This window comes from Rattus norvegicus, chromosome 11 (genome assembly GCF_036323735.1).
Source record: "Rattus norvegicus strain BN/NHsdMcwi chromosome 11, GRCr8, whole genome shotgun sequence".
Taxonomy (NCBI): Eukaryota; Metazoa; Chordata; class Mammalia; order Rodentia; family Muridae; genus Rattus; species Rattus norvegicus.
Window position 1 is genome coordinate 69343386 of NC_086029.1, and position 23903 is coordinate 69367288.

The 23903-nt window shown below is 40.3% G+C and overlaps 1 protein-coding gene across 2 annotated transcripts; it reads right to left on the reverse strand.

Moving 5' to 3' along the window:
• Window positions 1-5252: 5252 nt before the first annotated feature.
• Window positions 5253-23531, reverse strand: Cd200r1l (CD200 receptor 1-like). 2 transcript variants are annotated; one of them, XM_008768755.4, is made up of 7 exons: window positions 22590-23531; window positions 21599-21656; window positions 20583-20822; window positions 11980-12039; window positions 10922-11239; window positions 10549-10803; window positions 5253-5820 (listed from the first exon to the last, which is right to left on the reverse strand). In XM_008768755.4, exons 3-7 carry the CDS (start codon window positions 20644-20646, stop codon window positions 5705-5707), a joined length of 813 nt encoding a protein of 270 aa, XP_008766977.1. In that variant the 5' UTR covers window positions 20647-20822; window positions 21599-21656; window positions 22590-23531; the 3' UTR covers window positions 5253-5704. The 2 variants fall into 2 exon arrangements, with proteins under 2 accessions (XP_008766977.1, XP_008766979.1); XM_008768757.4 differs by lacking the exon at window positions 21599-21656.
• Window positions 23532-23903: the final 372 nt, after the last annotated feature.

A 23903-nucleotide genomic window follows, 5' to 3' on the forward strand; every position in this document is an offset into this window, starting at 1 on the left:
ATTTCAATGCTTTCACACCAAAAGGCTTCCTTAACCCTATATAAGCAATAATTCTCCCAAAATTTTCCTGGAGATCACTCTCTAACTCATTATTCTTACCTGCTAAAATTGTTTCATCACCTTTAAGGGAAGAATATCTGATAACATGTACACGAGTAGAACACAATCAAGTTTTACTTTTTATTGGATATTTTTTATTTACATTTCAAATGTTATTCCATTTCCTGGTTTCCCATCCAGTCCTATCCAGTCCCCCTCCCCCTTCTTCTATAAGGGTGTTCCCCCTCCCCAACCACTTCCCCCTTCATGCCCCCCCTCCCTGGCATTCCCCCACACTGGGAGGTTCACCAATGGCAGGACCAAGGGCTTCTCGAACTGGTGCCCAACAAGGCCATCCTCTGCTACATGTGCAACTAGAGCCAAGGCTCTCTCCATATGTACTCTTTGGGGAGTGGTTTAGTCCCTGGAAGCTCTGGTTGGTTGGCATTGTTGTTCTTATCAGGTTGCAAGCCCCTTCAGCTCCTTCAATCCTTTCTTTAACTCCTCCAATGGGCACCCCATTCTCAGTTCAATGGTTTGCTGCTAGCATTCACCTCTGGATTTATCAGGCTCTGACTGAGCCACTCAGGAGACAGCTATATCAGTCTCCTGTCATCATGCACTTCTTGGCTTCATCAATATTGTCTAGGTTTGATGACTGTATATATATATATATATGGGCTGGATCCCCAGGTGAGGCAGGCCCTGAATGGCCATTTCTTCATTCTCTGCTCCAAACATTGTCTCCATATCTCCTCCTATGAAAATTTTTATTCCCCCTTTTAAGAAGACTGAAACATCCGCACTTTGGTCATTCTTCTTCTTGAGCTTCATGTGGTCTGTGAATTGTATCTTGGGTAATTTGAGCTTTTGGACTAATATCTACTTATCAGGGAGTGCATACCATGTGTGATTTTTGGGATTGGGTTACCTCACTCAGGATGATATTTTCGAGTTCCACCCATTTGCCTATGAATTTCAGGAAGTCATTGTTTTTGATGGCTGAATAGTACACCATGTGTAATTATACCCCATTTTCTGTATCCACTCCCCTGTTGAAGGGCATCTGGGTTCTTTCCAGCTTCTGGATATTATAAATAAGGCCTTATAATATATAAGAACTTAGTGGAGCATGTGTCTTTCTTGTATGTTGGAGGAATTTTGGGTATATGCCCAGGAGTAGTATAGCTCGGTCCTCATGTAATACAGTGTACAATTTTCTGAGGAACCTCCAGAGTGATTTCCAGAGTAGTTGTACCAGCTTGCAATCCCACCAATAATGGAGGAGTGTTCCTCTTTCTAAACAACCTCGCCAGCATCTGTTGTCGCTTGAGATTTTGGTCTTAGCCATTCTGACCGGTATAAGGTGGAATGTCAGGTTGTTTTGATTTGCATTTCCCTGATGACTAAGGATGTTGAACATTTCCTTAGGTACTTCTCAGCCTTTTGATATTCCTCAGCTGAGATTAATTTGTTTAGCTCTGTATTCCATTTTTTAATAGGGTATTTGGCTCTCTGGAGTCTAACTTCCTGAATTCTTTCTATATATTGGATATTAGCCTTCTATCGGATGTAGGATTGGTAAAGATCTTTTCCCAATTTGTTGGTTGTTGTTTTGTCCTAACCACAGTGTCCTTTGCCTTACAGAAGCTTTGCAGTTTTATGAGATCCCACTTCTCGATTCTTAATCTTAGAGCATAAGCTATTGTCTTTTGTTTAGGAAATTTTCCTGAGTGCCCATGTGTTTGAGGATCTTCCCCACGTTTTCTTCTATTAGTTTCAGTGTATCTGGACTATGTTTTATGTGAAGGTCCTTGATCCACTTGGACTTAAGCTTTGTATAGGGTGATAAGAATTGATCAATTTGCATTCTTCTACATGCTGACCTCCAGTTGAACCAGCACCATTTGTTGAAAATGCTATCTTTTTTCCACTGAATGGTTTTAGCTCCTTTGTCCAAGATCAAGTGACCATAGGTGTGTGGGTTCATTTCTGGGTCTTCAAGTCTATTCCATTGATCTACCTACCTGTCTCTGTACCAATACCTTACAGTTTTTATGACAATTGTTCTGTAATACTGCTTAAGGTCAGGGATGGTGATTCCCCCAGAAGTTCTTTTATTGTTGAGGATACTTTTCACTACCCTGGGTTCTTTATTATTCCAAATGAATTTGCAAATTGATCTTTCTAACTCTATGAAGAATTGAGTTCAAATTTTGATGGGGATTGCATTGAATCTGTAGATTGCTTTTGGCAAAATGGACATTTTTACTATATTAATCCTGCCAATCCATGAATGAGTATGGGAGGTCTTTCCATCTTCTGAGATCTTCTTCAATTTATTTCCTCAGAGACTTGAAGTTCTTGTCATACAGATCTCTCACTTGCTTGGTTAGAATCATGCCAAGGTATTTTATATTATTTGTGGCTAATGTGAAGGGAGTCGTTTCCCTAATTTCTTTCTCAGCCTGTTTATCCTTTGAGTAGAGAAAGGCTACTGATTCTTTTGTTTGAGTTAATTTTATACCCAGTCACTTTGCTGAAGTTGTTTATCAGACTTAGTAGTTCTCTGGTGGAACTTTTGGGGTTACTTAAGTATACTATCATATTATCTGCAAATAGTGATACTTTGACTTCTTCCTTTCCAATTTGTATCCCTTTGACTTCCTTTTTTGTCTGCAAAATCAAGTTTTATGACAGTAAACTTTTCTTATGCTCTAAGATCAAGAATCAACAAATGGATTTCAATTGACAGTTAAGTATTGATTTTGACTAGAATTAAACTCAGCTATGTACAAAGTAAAACCCAAAATAGCAGTGGTGTGAAAAACAAAGTTTATTTTCTATCACATTAAGACAACAGATAATCTAGGAATGGTGGGGCAACGCCATGGTCATCAGGATCAAGTTGTTTCTTGTTCCTTTTTTCCACTTCAATTAGTAGCTGACATCTTCACTGTCACCCATGCCTCAGGTTAGGTCCGGGACCTCCAAGCACTACATCAGTTCTACAGCTCCACAAATAAGTTAGAAAGCAAATGAAAACCCTTCCTTTTCTTTAAAAGGTTGTCATAAATATTTCACACATCTCATTTGTCAGAGCAAACCATCAGGGTCAGATGCAAGGTAAACCGAAATAGGCTACCAGCTAAATCTATCCTTACAAAATTGGGGCTAAGTTATTGAGCAATGTCTGAGTTACTTAATACTGCAAATGAGCTACATAAGCAGTCGAGGAGATGTATGGCAATGACTATTCGTTTGCTAGGAACAGCACAGGCTCACGTCTGATCATCTTGCCCAAGCATCTAAGGGAAAGCTGACTCCTTCAGTTGGCCTCAACAGAGAGATGACAGTCTAGACTGACATGGATCATCTATGAACTATAATGATCTCCAGCAGGTTCAGCCTTCCATATTCCCATAGGAGGAAAAGTAGAAACACTCAGGACCTCTTGAGAGACAAGAGCAAAATTGGCACACTGCCATTTATGTAGCTTCTTATTGGCCAAAGAAAACTGTTTGAAGTAGATACACAGGGTCCATAAACACTTTATGGAAAGAACCTTGAGGTCTATTTTTTAAAAATGACTAGAGGGATGGGATAAAGAGAATTGTCTTCCACAAGTAGAACAGGAAAGAGAGACAATGAACCAACAGTTTGCAATCTCCGCCTCAGGTTTTTCAAGTCTGATACAGAATTATATTACTAGATTTCTTCCCCTTTTTATGTCCTGACTTAAACATCAGACATTACAATACAAGACAAGGCAAAAAGAGATCATACCTTATCTGTGTTTGAGTGGCAATTGCTAATTTATTTACTTCTTGATATACTGTGATTTCCTGCAATAAGCTTGGCATTCATACTGTTCTTGCTCTTTATCATGTGCAGAGATTTGCTAAGTGTGCACCAACCCTCATTCTTCTTCTTCAAGTCAACCAGCCCACATTGTTCAGGCTTCCTACTAATTACTCTGGTCATATGACTAAGTATTAATTAGTCAGTTGAATCTGAGCAGATATGTTTACTACTCTAGGCCTGGTCCATATGTATCCACATACAATCCTCTACTCTCCCTAGTCACCTAGAAAGTGTTCTAAGATCAGAGCTATAGAATAAAAATGAAGCTTAGAGGGGCTGGAGAGATGGCTCAGCGGTTAAGAGCACTGACTGCTCTTCCAGAGGTCCTGAGTTCAATTCCCAGCAACCACATGGTGGCTTACAACCATCTGGGATCCAGTGGGATCTGATGCCCTCTTCTGGTGTGTCTGAAGACAGCTACAGTGTGCTCACATACATGAAATAAATAAAATCTTTAAAAAAAAATGAAGCTTAGAGCAACACACTTTTATCAACTTCCCTGACACCATCCACTACAGTATAGTATGACATGGGCTGAATTTTAATTAACATCTGAGGCTACCATCCCAGTACCTTCTAATATCAGGCACTCATTTTCACCCTGGGTGTTTACGAAAAATAAAATAACTCAATCACTTGCCACTTTAAAAGATATAATTCTTTTAACTAAAAGCACACTCTTATTCTAGGAATACTATGTGTATCCAGTGAAGACGAGGTCTAGGTTTACAGTTGTTACAGTCCACCAGTGTCTGACCCTTACCCTCACTGATTCATCCCACCCTCTATAAGTCAGAATGCAGACAGCATAGGGAATCTAGACACTAGGGCTCCACGTAGTTAGGGGAGTCTCAGTGTTAGCCTCATGACACAGGCAGTGCCTTCTCTGGGATAAAACTTTTAACTTCTCCAAAAGTCCAGAGATACTGATCTTTAAAAATGGATCTTAGTCATGTATTCAATGATTAATACAGAAGGCAACTGTCCTGTTACTTGCTAGCAAGCAGGCAAGCAAGAAGACCAGCTAGTGGCTGACTTGAAGCTGTTGCTTGTCATGGTACCTAACAATGTTAAATTCATGATCACGTAAAATGAACCTGGGAACCAGAAGTTGATGGAAGCCATTCCTAGGGGACTTAGGTGAAGAAAAGCCACCTAGCACCTCTGTTCACCCTTTGCTAAGCTATTTTCTTCTTTGACCTGAGAAGTGGAGAAGGAAGAGAGTGGATGAGTCATTCACAGCATAACTCACGGTAAGGACCAAACTTTTGCCTATATGGTCATACCACACAGCTGCCAACTGTAGGATGAATTCTAACAAATATGAAGACAGCAGGGACAGGTAATCTGGATTTCAATGAGAAAGTTTATTACAAACAGCTGTTTTCTTGTACTGTGCCATCAGACTAATTGGCTCCTAGAAATCTGGATATTCATGTTTGAGAAATACACAAAACCAAATTACATATGTTACAATTAAGTCAGGTTAAACAGAAGCACCCAGAAGTCAATAAACTGGTAAACAAACATTTATAATGTTTCAGCAACTTCATTTCTGCTACAGAATCCTCAATGGTGGGGTCAGGGTAAGGTCCCTCCTAGGTCAGAACTGTGGCAAGGCAGAGTCACTTGCCAGAGTACCTGTGCTTGGGCTCCGTTGTTCACAGAATCTTGATGCAGAAGAAGGACTGAGCGAACACCCATGGCAGGAGCATATAACATATTTTCCCAGTCCACTGTGAATTCCAACTTATAACAATGTTTTCTTTCTAATGAGTCTTAATATGTTAGTTTTCCGTTCCTACCTGGTGTAATTTCTCTTCTGGAAGAAAGAAAATCCTACGATGAGAAGAATAATCCCCAAAAGGGCCATTTTCACGTAGATAATGGTCAGCAAGGAAGGTGGGGAGCTGGTACCTTTAAATACAGGCAAGGGTAAAATGTCGGGTCAGTTCAATAATAGTTCTAAGCAAGAAATTAAAGGCAAACCACTTTAAAATCCTTTAAAATCGTCCTAAAGTTTTAGAGAATATTAAAATCATAAAACCGTATGAAATATAATTCAGATACCATTATTTCAGGCTCAAGTTTAGGAATCAAGTCTAGCTTTTGTACTTGATAGGCATTAGCAAATATTTTAAAGTGAAGAAATGCACACTATTGTTAAAACATAAGTTAAATAGGGAAAAACAGGCAAAATTTCCCATGCAAATTTTATTTTATTTTTATGAAAATATAATTACATCATTCCATCCATTCCTCTTCCTTCCTCCACCCTCTCCCAGGTCCCTCCCTTCCAATGCTCCCTCTCAAATTCCTAGCCTCATCTTTCTAAATTGTTATTGTTGCACATTTCTACATGATATGAAAATACCAATTGGGAGCCATTCCTAAGGGAAGATTGCTTCCCACTCTCAGCACCTTTAGTTAATTGTAGTTCTTGTCTAAGGGTGAGGGCCAATGAGATTTCCCCCTTCCGTATTTGCATATCTATTGTTCTGGTCTTGTTTAGGCAGTCAGATTATGGAGGTTTCATGGGTGAAGCTTCCCTGACATCTCTAGGAATCACAATCTTCCCACAGATTTCTTGGTTCTTCGGCTCTTATAACATTTCTTCTTCCTTTTCAACAATGTTCCCTGAGCATTCATTACATGTAGGAATTGTGTTGTAGATGTACCCATGGGAGTTAAGCATCCCATGATCAGTGTTCTCTGCAATTTGACTATCTGTGGTTTGTTGCGATGTTTTCTATTGCAAAGAGAAGGTTCTTTAGGGTATTTAAAATTTAGATAGGTATTACGGCATATAGAGGAGGGCTGTGAGAGATTCCCCTCTGATATCAATGCCCTCATCAACACTTTCAGTCATTACATCTCTTGTACCAGCCATAATTTCCTCCTCTTGAGTGAGCCTTAAACATAATTGGGCAGCTATTGGTTGCTGCCAAGATATGACTGCCACTATGACACCTTAGGGACCGAACTTGCTGGACATTGGTATGGTTCATAAGCTTCACAGCTGTGTGGTACTACCCATTGCTCCCCACTTTGGTCAGCTTGCACAGCCTCTTTGGCTACTACAAAAGTTATTCTTTGAGGAAGATGTTTTCAGATGAAATCAACTAATGTCTTCTAAGTTCTCTGTCTGAAGTGCATCTATGATGCATCTTTTGTGCAAAAAATTCTTTTAAAAAGAATAATTTCCTTTTCATTTGAAAAAGTAAGAATCTCATACAAAGTATTGTGATCACATTCATTTCTAATTCCTCCTCTAACTCCTACCAGACCCGAACTCCACTTTATTACACCACAAACTTTGTGTCTGTTTTTTTATGTTTTTATAATTTTTTAAAATTTTTTATTAGATACATTTCTTTACTTATATTTCAAATGTTATTCCCCTTCCTGGTTTCCTGTCCATAAGCTCCCATCCCCTCCCCTCCCCCATACGGGTATTCCCCCAATACATCTCCCTTACTGCCCCACCATATTCCCCAGCACTGGGGCTCCAACCTTGGCAGGACCAAGGGCTTCCCCTTCCACTGGTGCTCCAACAAGGCTATTCTCTGCTACCTATGCAGTTGGAGCCCTGGGTCAGTCCATGCACAGTCTTTCGGTAGTGGTTTAGTCCCTGGAAGCTCTGGTTGGTTGGCATTGTTGTTCTTATGGGGTTGCAAGCTCCTTCAACTCTTTTAATCCTTCCTCTAATTCCCCACAAGGGGGTCCTATTCTCAGTTCGGTGGTTTGCTGCTAGTATGTCTGTATTGGACATGCTCTGGATGTGTCTCTCAGGAGAGCTCTATATCTGGCCCCTTTCAGCATGTACTTTTTAAGCTTCATCAATCTGTTTTTTAATAGCCCACTGGCTTCAGGTGATGTTGCCCATATACTCCTGGGTTGGAGCCGACCAGGAACAATACCCTGAAAGCTAACTGATACTCTCTCCTCAAGAAACTATTAAACTGTCCGTAGCTCCTCAGTTGGCAGAGCAGGGACTCTCTTTCCATGGAAAGAGTCCCTTTCCATTCTGTGTTGGAAGATTGACTGGCTTGATCTTGTTTGGGTCCTGTACAGAAAACTCCATTGCTATAAGCTTGTGAGTTTGGAGTTCCTGTCATGTCCAAATGCTTTTTTTTTTCTCTGATCTTCTCTGGTTGATAACTTTTACAATCTTTCTGCTTTTTTCTTCCTTGTCCAGTTGAGAGTTTTTGCTTTAACCAATATTCACTGAAAAAAGGGAACTTTCTCTAAAAGATATGAGAGTTGCACTAATATGGGTAAAGCGATGCAAATTGAGAGAGTAGCTTTATTCTATGTCCATTTTGTAGAATAATAGACAGTGAGCTCCCCATCCTAGACACACAGTATATCAGGTGGATTTAAATCCAAGCAAAAGTAATAAGCAACCTTTACAATTTTCAGGCCATTAGTGGCCATGGGCATTATTCATTCATCAGTTGGTGGACATCTTAGCTGTGTCCATGTTCTAGTTATAAGGACTACAGCATCTATGAATAAAGATGGGTACATTATCTATGTGGCCACACAGGACATCTACTTCTCACTTCCTGAGGGACAACCACATTGGTCTCCATAGTAGCTGCATCAATTGTTCTTCCACAAATAGTGCATGAAGGTTCCTGCTACCCACATCCATCAGCTTTTTTTTTTAATATCAACCATTCCTCATGGGTTAAGGTTAAAAATCTCAAAGCAGTTTTAATTTGCACTACTCTGATGGCTAAGGATAGCAGACAGTTTTTAGAGACTATTTCTTAGCCATTTGCATTTCTTCTGAGTACCCTCTATTCAATTCCAATGCTCATTTTTAATTTGGTTGTTTAAGCTTTTGTAATACCATGCATATTCTAAATATTAATCCTCCGTCAAATCTGTAAAGATTTTTCCCAAGAGGCTGCCTCTTCAGTCAGGTAACAGTTTTCCTTTGCAGTATAAAAACTTTGTAATCACATGAAGTCATACTTGCTAAATTTTTCATCTTATTTCCTGAGCGATTGCTGTTCAAAGAGTTGTTACCTGAGCCTACTCTCCACAGTGTACTCAGTATACTTAGGGCTCTTTCTTGTGGAAGCTCTAGAGTTACAGATCTGACATTGAGATCCTTAACCTATTTGGAATTTATTTCCATGCAAAGAGAAGAATCAAGTTTCATTCTTCTATGTGTTAGTATCCAATTTCCCAAGACTTACTTTTTCAGATGCTATCTATTCTTCAGTGAATATTTTCATAATCCTAATAAAAAAATTGGGTAGCTATAGGTGCATGGACTTCTATGTGGGTTCTTGACTTGGCTGCATTGATCAATATGTCTGTATTTGTATTAAAACCATTCTGGCTTTGCTGTGTTGCCTACATAGTACAACTTGAAATTGGGTCTGATGACAATTGCAGGGGTGTTTTTGTTGTCAGGATTGTTTTAGATGACTTACAAGCCAACAAATGGTGCTAAGTAAGGATAAAATGCCCTAAAACAACAAGGGAATCAGAATGTTATTCAGCACTAGCTGTGAGTCAGGGAGAAATGGGTGTAGGCTAGTTCCTTGATGGCCTACTAGATGAAAGAGGTTTGGGGAAGAGGATATTTCGAGGGAAAGGAGCAACTTGAGAAAACATCTGAGAATGAATTAGTCTGCATCCTGTTTCAAACACTAAAAGGGAAATATGGAGATCAGATTTATCTATGATAATCAGAACCTATTTACAGGTTGTAAGATAGCCAGGACTATATATAGAGACAATATATCAAAAAATATTAAATATTAAAAAATAAATTCATATATGGTCTTTGTTTTTCATCTACGGAAACATAGCTCTGAAAAGAATTGGCAACATAATAAAAAGATATTTATTATGCCAATAAAATGATTGGTGTCTAGAAGCTCTTTGAGAGCTTCATGGTTGGGGCTATCACCAGAAAGTCTCAACTGTAATTAGAGAGTTAGGACTTGGAGTGCTATACTGCCACAATCATTACCACTAAACCTCTTGTGAAGAAAGAATGGCTGGAGATTGAGTTAATTACCAGTGCTTAATGATTAACCCTCAGGACTATGTAACAAAATCTTAATATAATTTCTAAATAATACAGTTTGTGTAGTTCTGTATGGGGATACCATCAAGGAACTGGGAGCACAGAAATCTTTGAGATAGTGTGAAGCTCTATACTCCTTCCTCCATAAAGGGTCCTATGAACTTCAATTTGTCTATCTCTGAGTTGGACTCTTTATATTAAACCAGGATAGTAAACAAGCTGCCTTCCTCAGTTCAGTGAATCATTTTAGCAAATCACTGAACCTGCTACATGAATTTTGGAAACCTCCAGAATTTATAGCTAGTTGATAAGAAGTTCAGGTAATAACACAAACTTGTTACCAATGTCGGAAGTGGGTTTGTTGTCCTAGCTAATTCTAACTGTCAACTTGACACAGCCTAGAGCCATGCTAGAGGCCAATATACTTCGGGCAGCACCAATCTCTGTACAGGTGAGATAGGTTAGCGTGGGTCTGAGGAGCTAGCCAGCAGCTTTCAGCTACCCTATTTGTCACAAACAGAATAAAGTTAGAATATTTAACTTCCATGGAAGAATAACTTAAGTTATTTCGTCTTTAAAAAATAGGTACTCACCCCCTCTACCCAGTTCTATAGACAGAGACTGGTTACCAGTTGTCAAGTGAGAGACAACACAGAACACGACAGACACATTGCTCTGCTCCCAGTTGCACGTGCTCCGGACAGTCACGGTGCCATTGCTGTGTGATTCAGTCTTAGTGACACAATCCCCATCTGGAGTCCAAGTGATTTGCGCAGCAGGCTTGCCTGCAATCGCCTCACAAACTGCAGTTCTATTTTCCCCTGGAAAGTGGATTGCTTCAGGGGGCACTGTAGAGATGGACAGGAAATAAAAATTCACTCTTGTCACAAATTACAAAGACATTTGTTTCTATCTAATAATGACTTGTAATACTGAAAGAACAGGCTATACAACATTGTCACTTACCCAGCACTTGGAGGTCATAGATGTTTCGGAAATTCCCGTCAGGTAGTGCTATATCACATGAGTAACGCCCTTCATGCTGGAGGGCCACTGCACTGATCTGAAGGTCAGGAGGGAGGTCAGGTGTGGAGGCCCAGGTGATGCTTCTATCCGAGCAGTTGCTTTCATGGGTCTCCCTTGTTTCTGCTTTGTAGGATATTATGCAGGGAGGCTGTCCTCTGGGGGTTATTATCCATGTTACTAATACTACCTTTGTCAGTGGACTAGAAGGACAGCAGAGCAGAGCCTTTGTACCCATCTGTACAAACACTGTAGTGTTAACTGGATACACACACACACACACAGAGAGAGAGAGAGAGAGAGAGAGAGAGAGAGAGAGAGAGAGAGAGAGAGTGAGAAAAGGAAACCTTGTGAGTTAGGTCTATCCACAGTAAATTATATAAAGTTACACTATACACTGCTTGACTAATGATTGTATTCCAAACAATAGTAGACTTTTTCTTACTTTCCTATGTTTAATCTATCAGAATTAAATACATTATTCATTTTCTAAACTAAAGGTTCCGGCATGTGGGCTGCACACATCTTGCACCATAAATCCCCCATTACTTGTATACCAACATAAAGAGTCCATGAGCGATACAAGTTTGCTGAGTGCTGATTACTCAACAAAATTATCTGTCACAATCACTTGTGACAGCAGTCAGCAATGCCATCACTTTAACAGGAGCAGATCTTGGTGTGAATAAGGCTTGCTATGGTAAACACTGCATTAACATCTCCACTGTCTTATTTCAATATCACTTGCCTCTTTGGGGTACTCACAAGTCACATCCAAATAAAGGTCACCTAATCAGATGAAGAAAGAAATTCTTCATCACAGACTTCCCATCACTCAAAGATGGCAAAGGTTTAAAAGCAAGTGTTCAGGGTCCCTCACACCATAACACTCCATCACTAGACTCTGCTACCCGTCCCAATCTGCCCATCAGCCAAGGCATTAGTTTCTGTTTCTAAGCAAGATCAGCTCTCCATTCCCACAAGGTAAGCAAGAATATTACCTTCTGGCATAGGTGATGAACTGTTCTGCATTGTTTGATTCTTATCAGGACAACTTGACTCTAGAAAATATTTAAATACAAGTGTTTAAATATTTAAATGATTGTAAGCAGGAATTTAAAGTTTTATCATTACTGATATGTCAACATCATTAAAGCCACATGGTCCTAGACTACACACACATACACACACACACCCACATACACACACAAACACACATATGTGATTTGCAATTTGGTCTTCATGTGGGTCCCTCAACAACTGGAGCAGGGGCAGTCCCTGAATTTGTTGCCTGCCTGTGGATTCAGGTCCTCTAACTGGGCCTTCATGAGAGAGGATGCACCTAGTCTTGTAGTGACTGATGTGCAGGGGGTGAGAGGGTGATAACCAGTGGGTTCCTCCTTCTGAGAGGAGAAGGGAAGGGGATTTGGGGGAGGAACTGCAAGGGGGGGACTGGGATGAGGGGACTGATGTTGGGAGGTAAAGTGAATAAATAATTGGGATGTAAATACATAAATTAATTAATTTTAAGACAAGCCATTTGGTCCAATAATGGACACTTCCCAAAGATGAAGAAGCAGAGCCGTTGTCAAAAAGTGTGGGAACATAATCACGCAGAGTTCGTCCTCTCGCTTCCTTCCAGGTGCTCTACCTTGTGACTGAACAGAAATGAAGCAGAACAAGTAGGAGAAGAATGGGAGCCCTTTCCTCTTTCCATCCCTTCCTTGAGTTCTGTAGAATTGTTCACAATTATAATGGTCCAAAACCAGGCATTTTGCACACAGGGGAGTCAGGAGAACAATGAATGTCAGAGCAGCTGGCCATATTGTGACTTTGAGGCCATCCTGTACTATATATATCGCTTTATAAAAAGAAACAAAACAGTCATAACCAACTTCGAGCTTGGTTCTAAAGCATCGACTTATAAGAGTTCCATGCAACAATTAAAGACACAGGAAAGAAAGAGTAGACCTGTTAGTCAGTCTGAGGTGCCTACACTACTATGAAGTGCTAGTGTGTTTTTAATAGTAAAATTGGACTAATTGTAAATGCACATTTCAAACAGAAACAAAAGAATGCCTATACTATGGAGGGTGGTAATGGGGGGAGGATGGCGAAGGGAACACCCATAGAGAAGGGGAGGGGAAAGGGTTAAGGTGATGTTGACCCGGAAACCGGGAAAGTGAATAACAATCGAAATGTAAATAAGAAATACCCAAGTTAATAAAGAAAAAAAAAGAATGCCTATGCTAAATATCAGAGGAGACAACAAAAGTACAGAAAATCTTCAATTAAGAACATTAAAGGACGACTGCCCCCAAACCCCTTGGGAGAGAGAGCTCACCGCCCTGACAGGTGGGCACTCCTGAGACTGCAGAGCAGGAGATACCACCAATACTGCCCACCCCTGCCCACATCCCTGGCCCAAGGGGAAACTGTATAGGGCCTCTAGGAACCGGAAGATAGGGGCACTGGACCTGCAGGTCCCCTGAGCTCCAGACACTGCCCGACCTGAAGGGACCGGATCAACAGTTCTCTGCACCCAAATCCCGTGGGAGGGAGAGCTAAAGCTTCAGAGGGGCAGACATGCATCGGAAGCCAGAAGAGACTACACTCTGCCCACATTTCTGACTCCAGAGGCAAACACCGAACGCCACCTGGGACCCCGGTGCACGGGGGCTCCAGGAAAAGGCGGCACAGGCCCTCCTGGTTGCCGCCCTCACCTAGAGCTCAAAATTAGTCCCCCACGAGCAACTTGAGCCACGGGACCACAGGTAAGACCAACTTTTCTGCTCTAAGTAACCTGCCTGGTGGACTCAGGACACAGGCACACAGGAACAGCTGAAGACCAGTAGACAGGAAAGACTACACGCCCGAAAGCAGAACACTCTGTTCCCATAACTGGCTGAAAGAAAACAGGAAAACTGGTCTACAGCACTCCTGACACACAGGCCTATAGGACGGTCTAGCCACTGTCAGAAATAGCAGAACAAAGTAACACCAGAGACAATCTGATGGCGAAAGGCAAGCACAGGAACCCAAACAACAGAAACCAAGACTACATGGCATCATCGGAGCCCAGTTCTCCCACTGTGGGAGCCGAATTGGATTTGGGCCTGGTTGCCTTGTCACTGTGTGGCCTTAGTCTTAGATTGTAGGCTCAAAAGCCTGTCCCTATAATTTATGGCATAAGAAGTTTGCATTCATGGAATGTTTTCAGCAGGAACAAGACCCTTCTGGGTCTCCAGCAAGGTTTGAACCCTGTTTTGATGTGCTCTTGGATTCCATTTGCCAGAATTTTATTGAGTATTTTTGCGTCGATATTCATAAGGGAAATTGGTCTGAAGTTCTCTTTCTTTGTTGTGTCTTTGTGTGGTTTAGGTATAAGAGTAATTGTGGCTTCCTCAGAAAATTGGACATTGAACTACCTGAGGATGCCAATTGAACTACCAAAAGATGCCCCAACATATAAAAAAGACACGTGCTCCACTATGTTCATAGCAGCCTTATTTATAATAGCCAGAAGCTGGAAAGAACCCAGATGCCCTTCAACAGAGGAATGGATACAGAAAATGTGGTACATCTACACAATGGAATATTACTCAGCTATCAAAAACAATGACTTTATGGAATTCGTAGGCAAATGGTTGGAACTGGAAAATATCATCCTGAGTGAGGTAACCCAATCACAGAAAAACCCACATGGTATGCACTCATTGATAAGTGGCTATTAGCCCAAATGCTTGAATTACCCTACATGCCTAGAACAAATGAAACTCAAGATGGATGATCAAAATGTGAATGCTTCACTCCTTCTTTAAAAGGGGAACAAGAATACCCTTGGCAGGGAATAGAGAGGCAAAGATTAAAACAGACACAGAAGGAACACCCATTCAGAGCCTGCCCCACATGTGGCCCATACATATACAGCCATCCAATTAGACAAGATGGATGAAGCAAAAGAAGTGCAGGCCGACAGGAGCCGGATGTAGATCGCTCCTGAGAGACACAGCCAGAATACAGCAAACACAGAGGCGAATGCCAGCAGCAAACCACTGAACTGAGAATAGGACCCCCGTTGAAGGAATCAGAGAAAGAACTAAAAGAGCTTGAAGGGGCTCGAGACCCCATATGTACAACAATGCCAAGCAACCAGAGCTTCCAGGGACTAAGCCACTACCCAAAGACTATACATGGACTGACCCTGGGCTCCAACCTCATAGGTAGCAATGAATAGCCTAGTAAGAGCACCAGTGGAAGGGGAGACCATTGGTCCTGCCAAGACTGAGCCCCCAGTGAACCCAATTAGACAAGATGGATGAAGCAAAGAAGTGCAGACCGACAGGAGCCAGATGTAGATCGCTCCTGAGAGACACAGCCAGAATACAGCAAATACAGAGGCGAATGCCAGCAGCAAACCACTGAACTGAGAATAGGACCCCCGTTGAAGGAATCAGAGAAAGAACTGGAAGAGCTTGAAGGGGCTCGAGACCCCATATGTACAACAATGCCAAGCAACCAGAGCTTCCAGGGACTAAGCCACTACCTAAAGACTATACATGGACTGACCCTGGACTCTGACCTCATAGGTAGCAATGAATATCCTAGTAAGAGCACCAGTGGAAGGGGAAGCCCTGGGTCCTGCTAAGACTGAACCCCCAGTGAACTAGACTGGTGGGGGGAGGGCGGCAATGGGGGGAGGGTTGGGAGGGGAACACCCATAAGGAAGGGGAGGGGGGAGGGGGATGTTTGCCCAGATACCGGGAAAGGGAATAACACTCGAAATGTATATAAGAAATACTCAAGTTAATAAAAAAAAAAAAGAAGGACGTAAATAACTCCCTTAAAGAAATACAGAACAATACAGATAAACAGGTAGAAGCCCTTAAAAAGGACACACTAAAATCCCTTAAAGAGTTATAGGAAAACACAACCAAACAGGTGAAGGAATTGAACAAAACCCTCCAGGATCTAAAAATGGAAATAGAAACAATAAAGAAATCACAAAGAGAGACAACCCTGGAGATAGAAAACCTAGGAAAAAGATCAGGAGACATAGACACAAGCATTACCAACAGAATATAAGTAATAAAAGAGAGAGTCACAAGGGCATAAGATACCCTAGAAAAACCTGACACAACCATCAAAGAAAATGCAAAATATAAAAAGCTCCTAACCAAAAATATGCAGGAAATCCAGAACACAATGAGAAGATGAAACCTAAGGATAATAGGTATGGAAGAGAGCGAAGATTCCCACTTTTAAAAGCCAGTAAATATTTTCAACAAAAGTATAGGAGGAAACTTCCTGAAACTAAAGGAAAAATGTCCATAATCATACAAAGAGCCTACAGAACTCCAAGTAGATTGGACCAGAAAAGAAATTCCTCCTGTCACATAATAGTCGAAACACCAAACGCACAAAACAAAGAAAGAATACTAAGAGCAGTGAGGGGAAAATGACAAGTGAAATATAAAGGCAGACCTATCAGAATCAAACCAGACTTCTCAACAGAGACTATGAAAGCTAGAAGATCCTGGGCAGATGTCATACAGACCCTAAGAGAACACAAATGCCAGCCCAGGCTACTATATCCAACAAAATTCTCAAATAACATAAATGCAGAAAACAAGATATTCCATGACAAAACCAAATTTATACAATATTTTTACAAATCCAGCCCTACAGAGGATAATAGATGGAAACCTCCAACACAGGAGGGAAACTACACCCTAGAAAAAGCATAAAAGTGATCTAATTTCAACTAACATGAAAGAAGAAAGCCACACAAACATAATTCCACCTCTAACAACAAAAATAACAGGAAACAACAAATTGGTCCCTAAGATCTCTCAACATCAATGAACTCAATTCCACACTAAAAAAACATAGACTAAAAGACTAGATACGTACAGAGGACCCAGCATTTTCTGCCTATAGGAAACACACCTCAGTGACAAAGACAGACACTACCTCAGAGTAATAGACTGGAAAACAATTTTCTAAGCAAATTGTCCCAAGAAACAAGCTGGGGTAGCCAGTCTAATATCAAATAAAATGAACTTTCAACCAAAAGTTATAAAAAAGGATAAGGAAGGACACTTCATATTCATCAAAGGAAAAATCCACCAAGATGAATCTATGCTCTAAATGCAAGGGCATCTACATTCATAAAAGAAACCTTATTAAAACTCAAAGCACACATTGCACCTCATACAATAATAGTAGGAGATTTCAACACCCCACTCTCATCAATGGACATAGTATGAAAACGGAAACTAAACAGAGACATAGAGAAACTAACAGAAGTTATGAACTAAATGGATTCAACAGATATTTACAGAACATATCATCCTAAAGCAAAAGAATATACCTTCTTCTCAGCAACTCATGGTACCTTCTCCAGAATTAATCATATAATCTTTCAGAAAACAGGCCTCAACAGATATAAGAAGATTGAAATAATCCCATGCATCCTATCAGATCACCATGGACTAAGGCTGGTCTTCAATAACAACAAAATGACAGAAAGCCCACATATACATGGAAGCTGAACAACACTCTACTCAATGATAACCTGGTCAAGAAGAAATAAAGAAAGAAATTAAAGACTTTTTAGAATTTAATGGCAATGAAGGCACAACATATCCAAACTTATGGGGCACAACAAAAGCTGTGCTAAGAGGAAAGCTTATTCCTCTGAGTGCCTCCAAAAAGAAACTGGAGACAGCATACATTAGCATGACAGCACACCTAAAAGCTCAAGAACAAAAAGAAACAAATACACCCAAGAGGAGTAGAAGGCAGGAAATAATCAAACTCAGGGCTGAAATCAACCAAGTAGAAACAAAAAGAACTATAGAAAAAATCAACAAAACCAGGAGCTGGTTCTTTGAGTAAATCAACAAGATAGATAAACCCTTAATCAGACTAAGGAAAGGTCACAGACAGTGTATCCAAATTAACAAAATCAGAAAGGAAAAGGGAGACATAACTACAGATTCAGAGGAAATTCAAAAAATCATCAGATCCTACTACAAAAGCCTACATTCAACAAAAGTTGAAAATCTGGAGGAAATGGACAATTTTTCTAGACAAATACCAGGTATTTAAAATCAGGATCAGATAAACCATCTAAACAACCCCATAACTCCTAAAGAAATACAAGAAATTATTAAATGTCCCCAAACCAAAAAGAGCCCAGGTCCAGACGGGTTCAGTGCAGAAGTCTATCAGACCTTCATAGAAGACCTCATACCAATACTGTCCAAACTATTCCAAAAAATAGAAACAGACAGAGCACTAACAAAGTCCTTCTATGAAACCACAATTACTCTTATACTGAAACCACATAAAGACCCAACAAAGAAAGAAAACTTCAGACCAATTTCCCTTATGAATATCGACGCAAAAATACTCAATAAAATTCTGGCAAACCGAATCCAAGAGCACATCAAAACAATCATCCACCATGATCAAGTAGGCTTCATCCCAGACATGCAGGGATGGTTTAATATACGGAAAACCATCAACATAATCCATTATATAAACAAACTGAAAGAACAAAACAACATGATCATTTCATTAGATGCTTAGAAAGCATTTGACAAAATTATACACCCATTCATGAAAAAAGGTTCTGGAAAGATCAGGAATTCAAGGCCCATAACTAAACACAGTAAAAGCAATATACAGCAAACCAGTAGCTAATATCAAACTAAATGGAGAGAAACTTGAAGCAATCCCACTAAAATCAGGGACTACACAAGGCTGCCCACTCTCTCCCTACTTATTCAATATAGTTCTTGAAGTCCTAGCCAGAGCAATCAGAAAACAAAAAGAGGTCAAAGGGATACAAATTGGAAGGGAAGAAGTCAAAATATCACTATTTGCAGATGATATGATAGTATATTTAAGTGATCCCAAAAGTTCCACCAGAGAACTACTAAACCTGATAAACACCTTCAGCAAAGTGGCTGGGTATAAAATTAACTTAAACAAATCAGTAGCCTTCCTTTACTCAAAGGAAAAACAGGCTGAGAAATAAATTAGGGAAATGATACCGTTCACAATAGTCCCAAATAATATAAAATATCTTGGTGTGACTTTAACCAAGCAAATAAAAGATATGTATGACAAGAACTTCAAGTCTCTGAAGAAAGAAATTGAAGAAGATCTCAGAAGATGGAAAGACCTCCATGCTCATGGATTGGCAGGATTAATATAATAAAAATGGCCACTTTGTCAAAGGCAATCTATAGATTCAATGCAATCCCCATCAAAATTCCAACTCAATTCTTCATAGAGAGAGAAAGAGCAATTTGCAAAATCATTTGGAATAACAAAAAACCCAGTATAGTGAAAACTATACTCAAAATAAAAGATTTCTGGGGGATTCACCATCCCTGACCTCAAGCAGTATTACAGAGCAATAGTGATAAAAACTGTATGGTATTGGTACAGAAACAGGCAGATAGATCCGTGGAATAGAATTGAAGACCCAGAAATGAACCCACACACCTATGGTCACTTGATCTTTGACAAAGGAGCTAAAACCATCCAAAGGAAAGAAGCATTTTCAACAAATGGTGCTGGTTCAACTGGAGGCCAGCATGCAGAAGATTGAAAATTGATCCATTCTTACCACCCTGTACAAAGCTTAAGTCCAAGTGGAGCAAGGACCTCCACATCAAACCAGATACACTCAAACTAGTAGAAGAAAAAGTGGGAAAGAGCGTTGAACACATGAGCACAGGGGGAAATTTCCTGAACAAAACACCAATGGCTTATGCTCTAAGATCAAGAATGAGCAAATGGGACCTCATAAAACTGCAAAGCTTCTGTAAGACAAAGGACACTGTGGTTAGAACAAAATGGCAACCAACAGATTGGGAAAAGATCTTTACCAATCCTATATCCGATAGAGGGCTAATAACCAAAATGTACAAAGAACTTGAGAAATTAGACTCCAGAGAGCCAAATAACCCCACGCATGTCAAACACAGAGGCGAATGCTAATAGCAAACCACTGAACTGAGAACTGCACCCTCGTTGGAGGAATTAGAGAAAGGATTGAAGGAGCTGAAGGGGCTTGCAACCCCATAAGAACAACAATGCCAACCAACCAGAGCTTCCAGGGACTAAACCACTACCCAAACCCTATACATGGACTGACCCATGGCTCCAACTGCATATGTAGCAGAGGATGGCCTTGTTGAGCACCAATGGAAGGAGAAGCCCTTGGTCCTGCCAAGGTTGGACCCCTAGTACAAGGGAATATAGGGGGTGAGGCAAGGGGGGAGGTGGATGGGGAGGGGACACCCTTAAAGAAGAAGGGGAGCAGGAGAGGATAGGGGGCTTATGGACAGGAAACTGAGAAAGGTAATAACATTTGAAATGTAAATAAAGAAATATCCAATAAAAAAAAGAATAATCAACTTAAAAGTAAATGGTAGAGTGTCAAAGTGGTCCTATTAGCTTGCAACATAGGTGTATGCCTGTAATTCAAGGAAACAGGAGAGGCAAAGACAGGAGGACTATCAGAGTCCTAAATTAACCTCAAAGAAAATTTCATTTCGTAAGCTTCTCAGAATGTCAGACTTACCAGTCACCAACATAGTGATGAAGATCAGTAACGTCAAAGCTGGAGTCTTCCACAAAGCATGCATCTGGAGTGGAATCTAGTTATACACGAATCGTAGCCCACTGGGTGGACTCAGTGATTCCAGCTTGGATGAATAAACTTTCTTTATGCTCAGTTCACCAGAGGAAAGAGTGACTTTTCTTTCTCATTTTCCCTAGCTTTATCTTCTTCTCTAGTCTGCCTCCAGACGGGTGACTAGGCCTGCACAGGAGAAAATGGCAGTGACATTTGCTGAATGATAAAGAAAGAAGTCAAAGCATAATTCATCCCATCTCCGTATTAAAACATTAAGATTCAGTTTATGGCAATTCCCCTTTAAAGCAGCAGTTTTAAAAGGGTAAACCATATGCCAGGAAATGAGCAAACCTTATGTGTACAGCTGATGAATCTGTACATCTACATGAACTTGGACAAGCATTTCCAAAATGTCCAAGTCAAGGTGCTGACATTTTGTGACTCAAAGCTTCCAATATACCTTTCTTTGGTATTGCTTCTCAAGAAGCAAACATGGCTCTAACATCTATCAACGTTTGCTCATTTTGTTGGTTAATGAGCTTCTGAGTTCATCCCTATATGCTGGTTTGGACTTACCACAGAATATATGGTAACTTATTCATCAGTTTCTCTGTAAATTTGAATTGCTCTATTTGGTGACTAACATATATAAAGCTTCTATGATAACTATTGATTTGCATATAGCTTTTGACATCTATATATACCCATCTTCTTGGTTACGTATCTACAAATAAAAGTATAGTATGAGGCTTTAAATAAATACTTCCTGTCGAGGGTTAACTTGCCTGCCTGCCATCTGCTTTTTATTTTAAAACATTGTCCCTATACCAGAAAATGTGGCCTTTATAAAAATAAAGTCATTTCCTCTGCAGTTAGTTAAAATGAAACTATACAGTGTTGGAATAGGTTGGGCTCTTGTCCAGTGTAAGGGGCACCCATATGATAATAAGAATGGCCATTACCATGCATGTACAAAAGTGCTCATGGGAAGGCAAAAGCAAAGACAGGGGTGTGCTTCATCTGCAAGTAAAGAAACAACAGATATGTCCAGAAGTTAGAAAACTGTCCAGAACCAGCTTCTTCTTTCTGTATTAAAAAAATTTAGAGACTCTTGCAATGACAAACCACAGTGGAGAGACACTGGGAGTACTGAAAGGCAGAACTTCACTTACAGCTCAAAGAAAGAGAAACCTGCTGCCACAGCCTTGCACCCAACAACAGGGAAACAGCAAGCTGGAGCCATGGAGGACTGCTGATGTGTGCAAAACAAGGGGGGGGGGGCTGGCCTCCCGGATTGTATAGTTTAAATAACCCTGCATGTTACATAAGGTGTGGCTCACAGGCATGGTTATCTGTAGGATGTTATTTTACCCCTTTCATTAAAAGTAGACTCTTTGCTGGGTGGTGGTGGCACATGCCTTTGATTCCAGCATGCAGGAGAAAGAATCAGATGAATCTCTGAATTTGAAGCCAGCCCGGTCTACAGAGGGAGTTCCATGATAACTAGCGCAACACAGAAAACCCGTTTTGAAGAACTAAAAAAAAATTAATATATAAATAAACAAATAAATAGATGATAGATAGATAGATAGATAGATAGATAGATAGATAGATAGATAGATAGATAGATAGATGATAGGGGAGGGAGGGAGAGAGAGAGAGAGAGAGAGAGAGAGAGAGAGAGAGAGAGAGAGAGAGAGAGAGATTCTTTTCCTGTTGTGGTATAATTATCCAGAGGTTTCTACCCCACCTTGGAACATTCAGTTCCCACATAAAAGACACTAAAACCTTCATACTTATAATAGCCTTATAGCCCTGAGCAGATATCAACCCTCAACGCTATTTTGTCAGCTCCCCTGTTAATAACCCCAAGATATAACTTGGCACATTCTGCCTGTACCACTCTTACCCACTTGGCCAGCCTTCGAGACCATGTTCTCATGATTTACTTACCCTATAGTGACTTCTCCTCTCTTCTTCACTTCCCTGCTCTCCCCTTGTTATCTCTGCTCAAAATCCAACCCCAGCGAACTAAAGCCCCGCCTACCTTTCTTCTGCCCAGCTATAGGCTGTAGGCATCTTTATTGACCAATCAGGGATAATTTGGAAAGGACAAGGTTACTTTGCATCACTTCATGTATTAAGAGGCTCTCCACGTCCCTGAGGCAACCAGAGGCATTATTTACCAATACAAAGCATAACAATAGACCAAACCTCAAGATTTTCCCATTCAATATATTCTGATTACAGTTTCTTTTCCCTGTACTCCCCCAAGTCCCTCCCCACCTCCTCTCTCATCCAGATCCACTCCCTTTTTGTCTCATTAGAAAAGAACTGGCTTCTAAGAGATTTAAAAAAATAAAATAAAATAAAATATAACAAGATAGAACAAAAACCAACACATTGAGACTGGACAAGACAAATCAACAGAAGGAAAAAAGTCCTAATAGGAGGCACAAGAATCAGGGACCACCATCATTCACATACTCAGGAGTCCCATAAAAACACTGAACTGAACGCTATACTATATACACAAATGACCTGTTGCAGATCTCTGTAGGCTTTGCGCTTGCTGCTTCAGTGTCTGTGAGATCAGATGATCTTGGCTAAGTTGATTAGAAGGCCTTTTTCTCCAAGGGTCCTCTGTTCCCTCTGGCTCTTGCTCTCTGTCCACATTCTCTTCCTATGAGGCTCCCTGAGAGGAATCCGGGAAGGATTTGATGGAGATAATCCATTTAGAGCTGTGTGTTCCAAGGCGCTCCCTCTCTGTTCAGGTGAGACAGTTCTTTACATGCTCGGTAACACTTTAGACTGGTCGCTGACATGCTGGTCGTCACTGTCGTTATCACCATTATGATGAATATATGCTATATTATGAGCACTATATTGCATGTGCATTAGAGAATTGAGTTCTGTTCTTTGGGGAGTTTATGTTTCTGTCTATTGGTGCTAATCATTTTATATTGTTCTATAACTTTTTATTTGCCTAGTGATGGTTTATCCAGTTGTTTTAACCATCATATATATATATATATATATATATGCATGTGTGTGTTCATAATTACAAGATCATAACTTATAGCTTAGATATTCACCTTTTATCAATATGAAACATCCTTTCTAGTCCCTTCACAGCTTTTTTTTCCCTAAACCTTATTTTCTCTAGTACGGGCTATAGTTACTTATTTCTTTTAGGAAGGTTATTATTTACATAAATATATATTTCCATCCCTTCATTTGCAACCAATTTTTGTATCTTTGATGTAA

What these genes read in the sequence shown, in the direction of transcription:
- Cd200r1l (XM_008768757.4), bottom strand. Translation starts at nt 20,646, where the DNA reads ATGCATGCTTTGTGGAAGACTCCAGCTTTGACGTTACTGATCTTCATC. An exon ending in TTCATCACCTATGCCAGAAG is followed by an intron (nt 11,240 to 11,979) that starts GTAATATTCTTG and finishes GTGTGTATCCAG; the next exon opens with TTAACACTACAGTGTTTGTA. An exon ending in CTATGACCTCCAAGTGCTGG is followed by an intron (nt 10,804 to 10,921) that starts GTAAGTGACAAT and finishes CCATCTCTACAG; the next exon opens with TGCCCCCTGAAGCAATCCAC.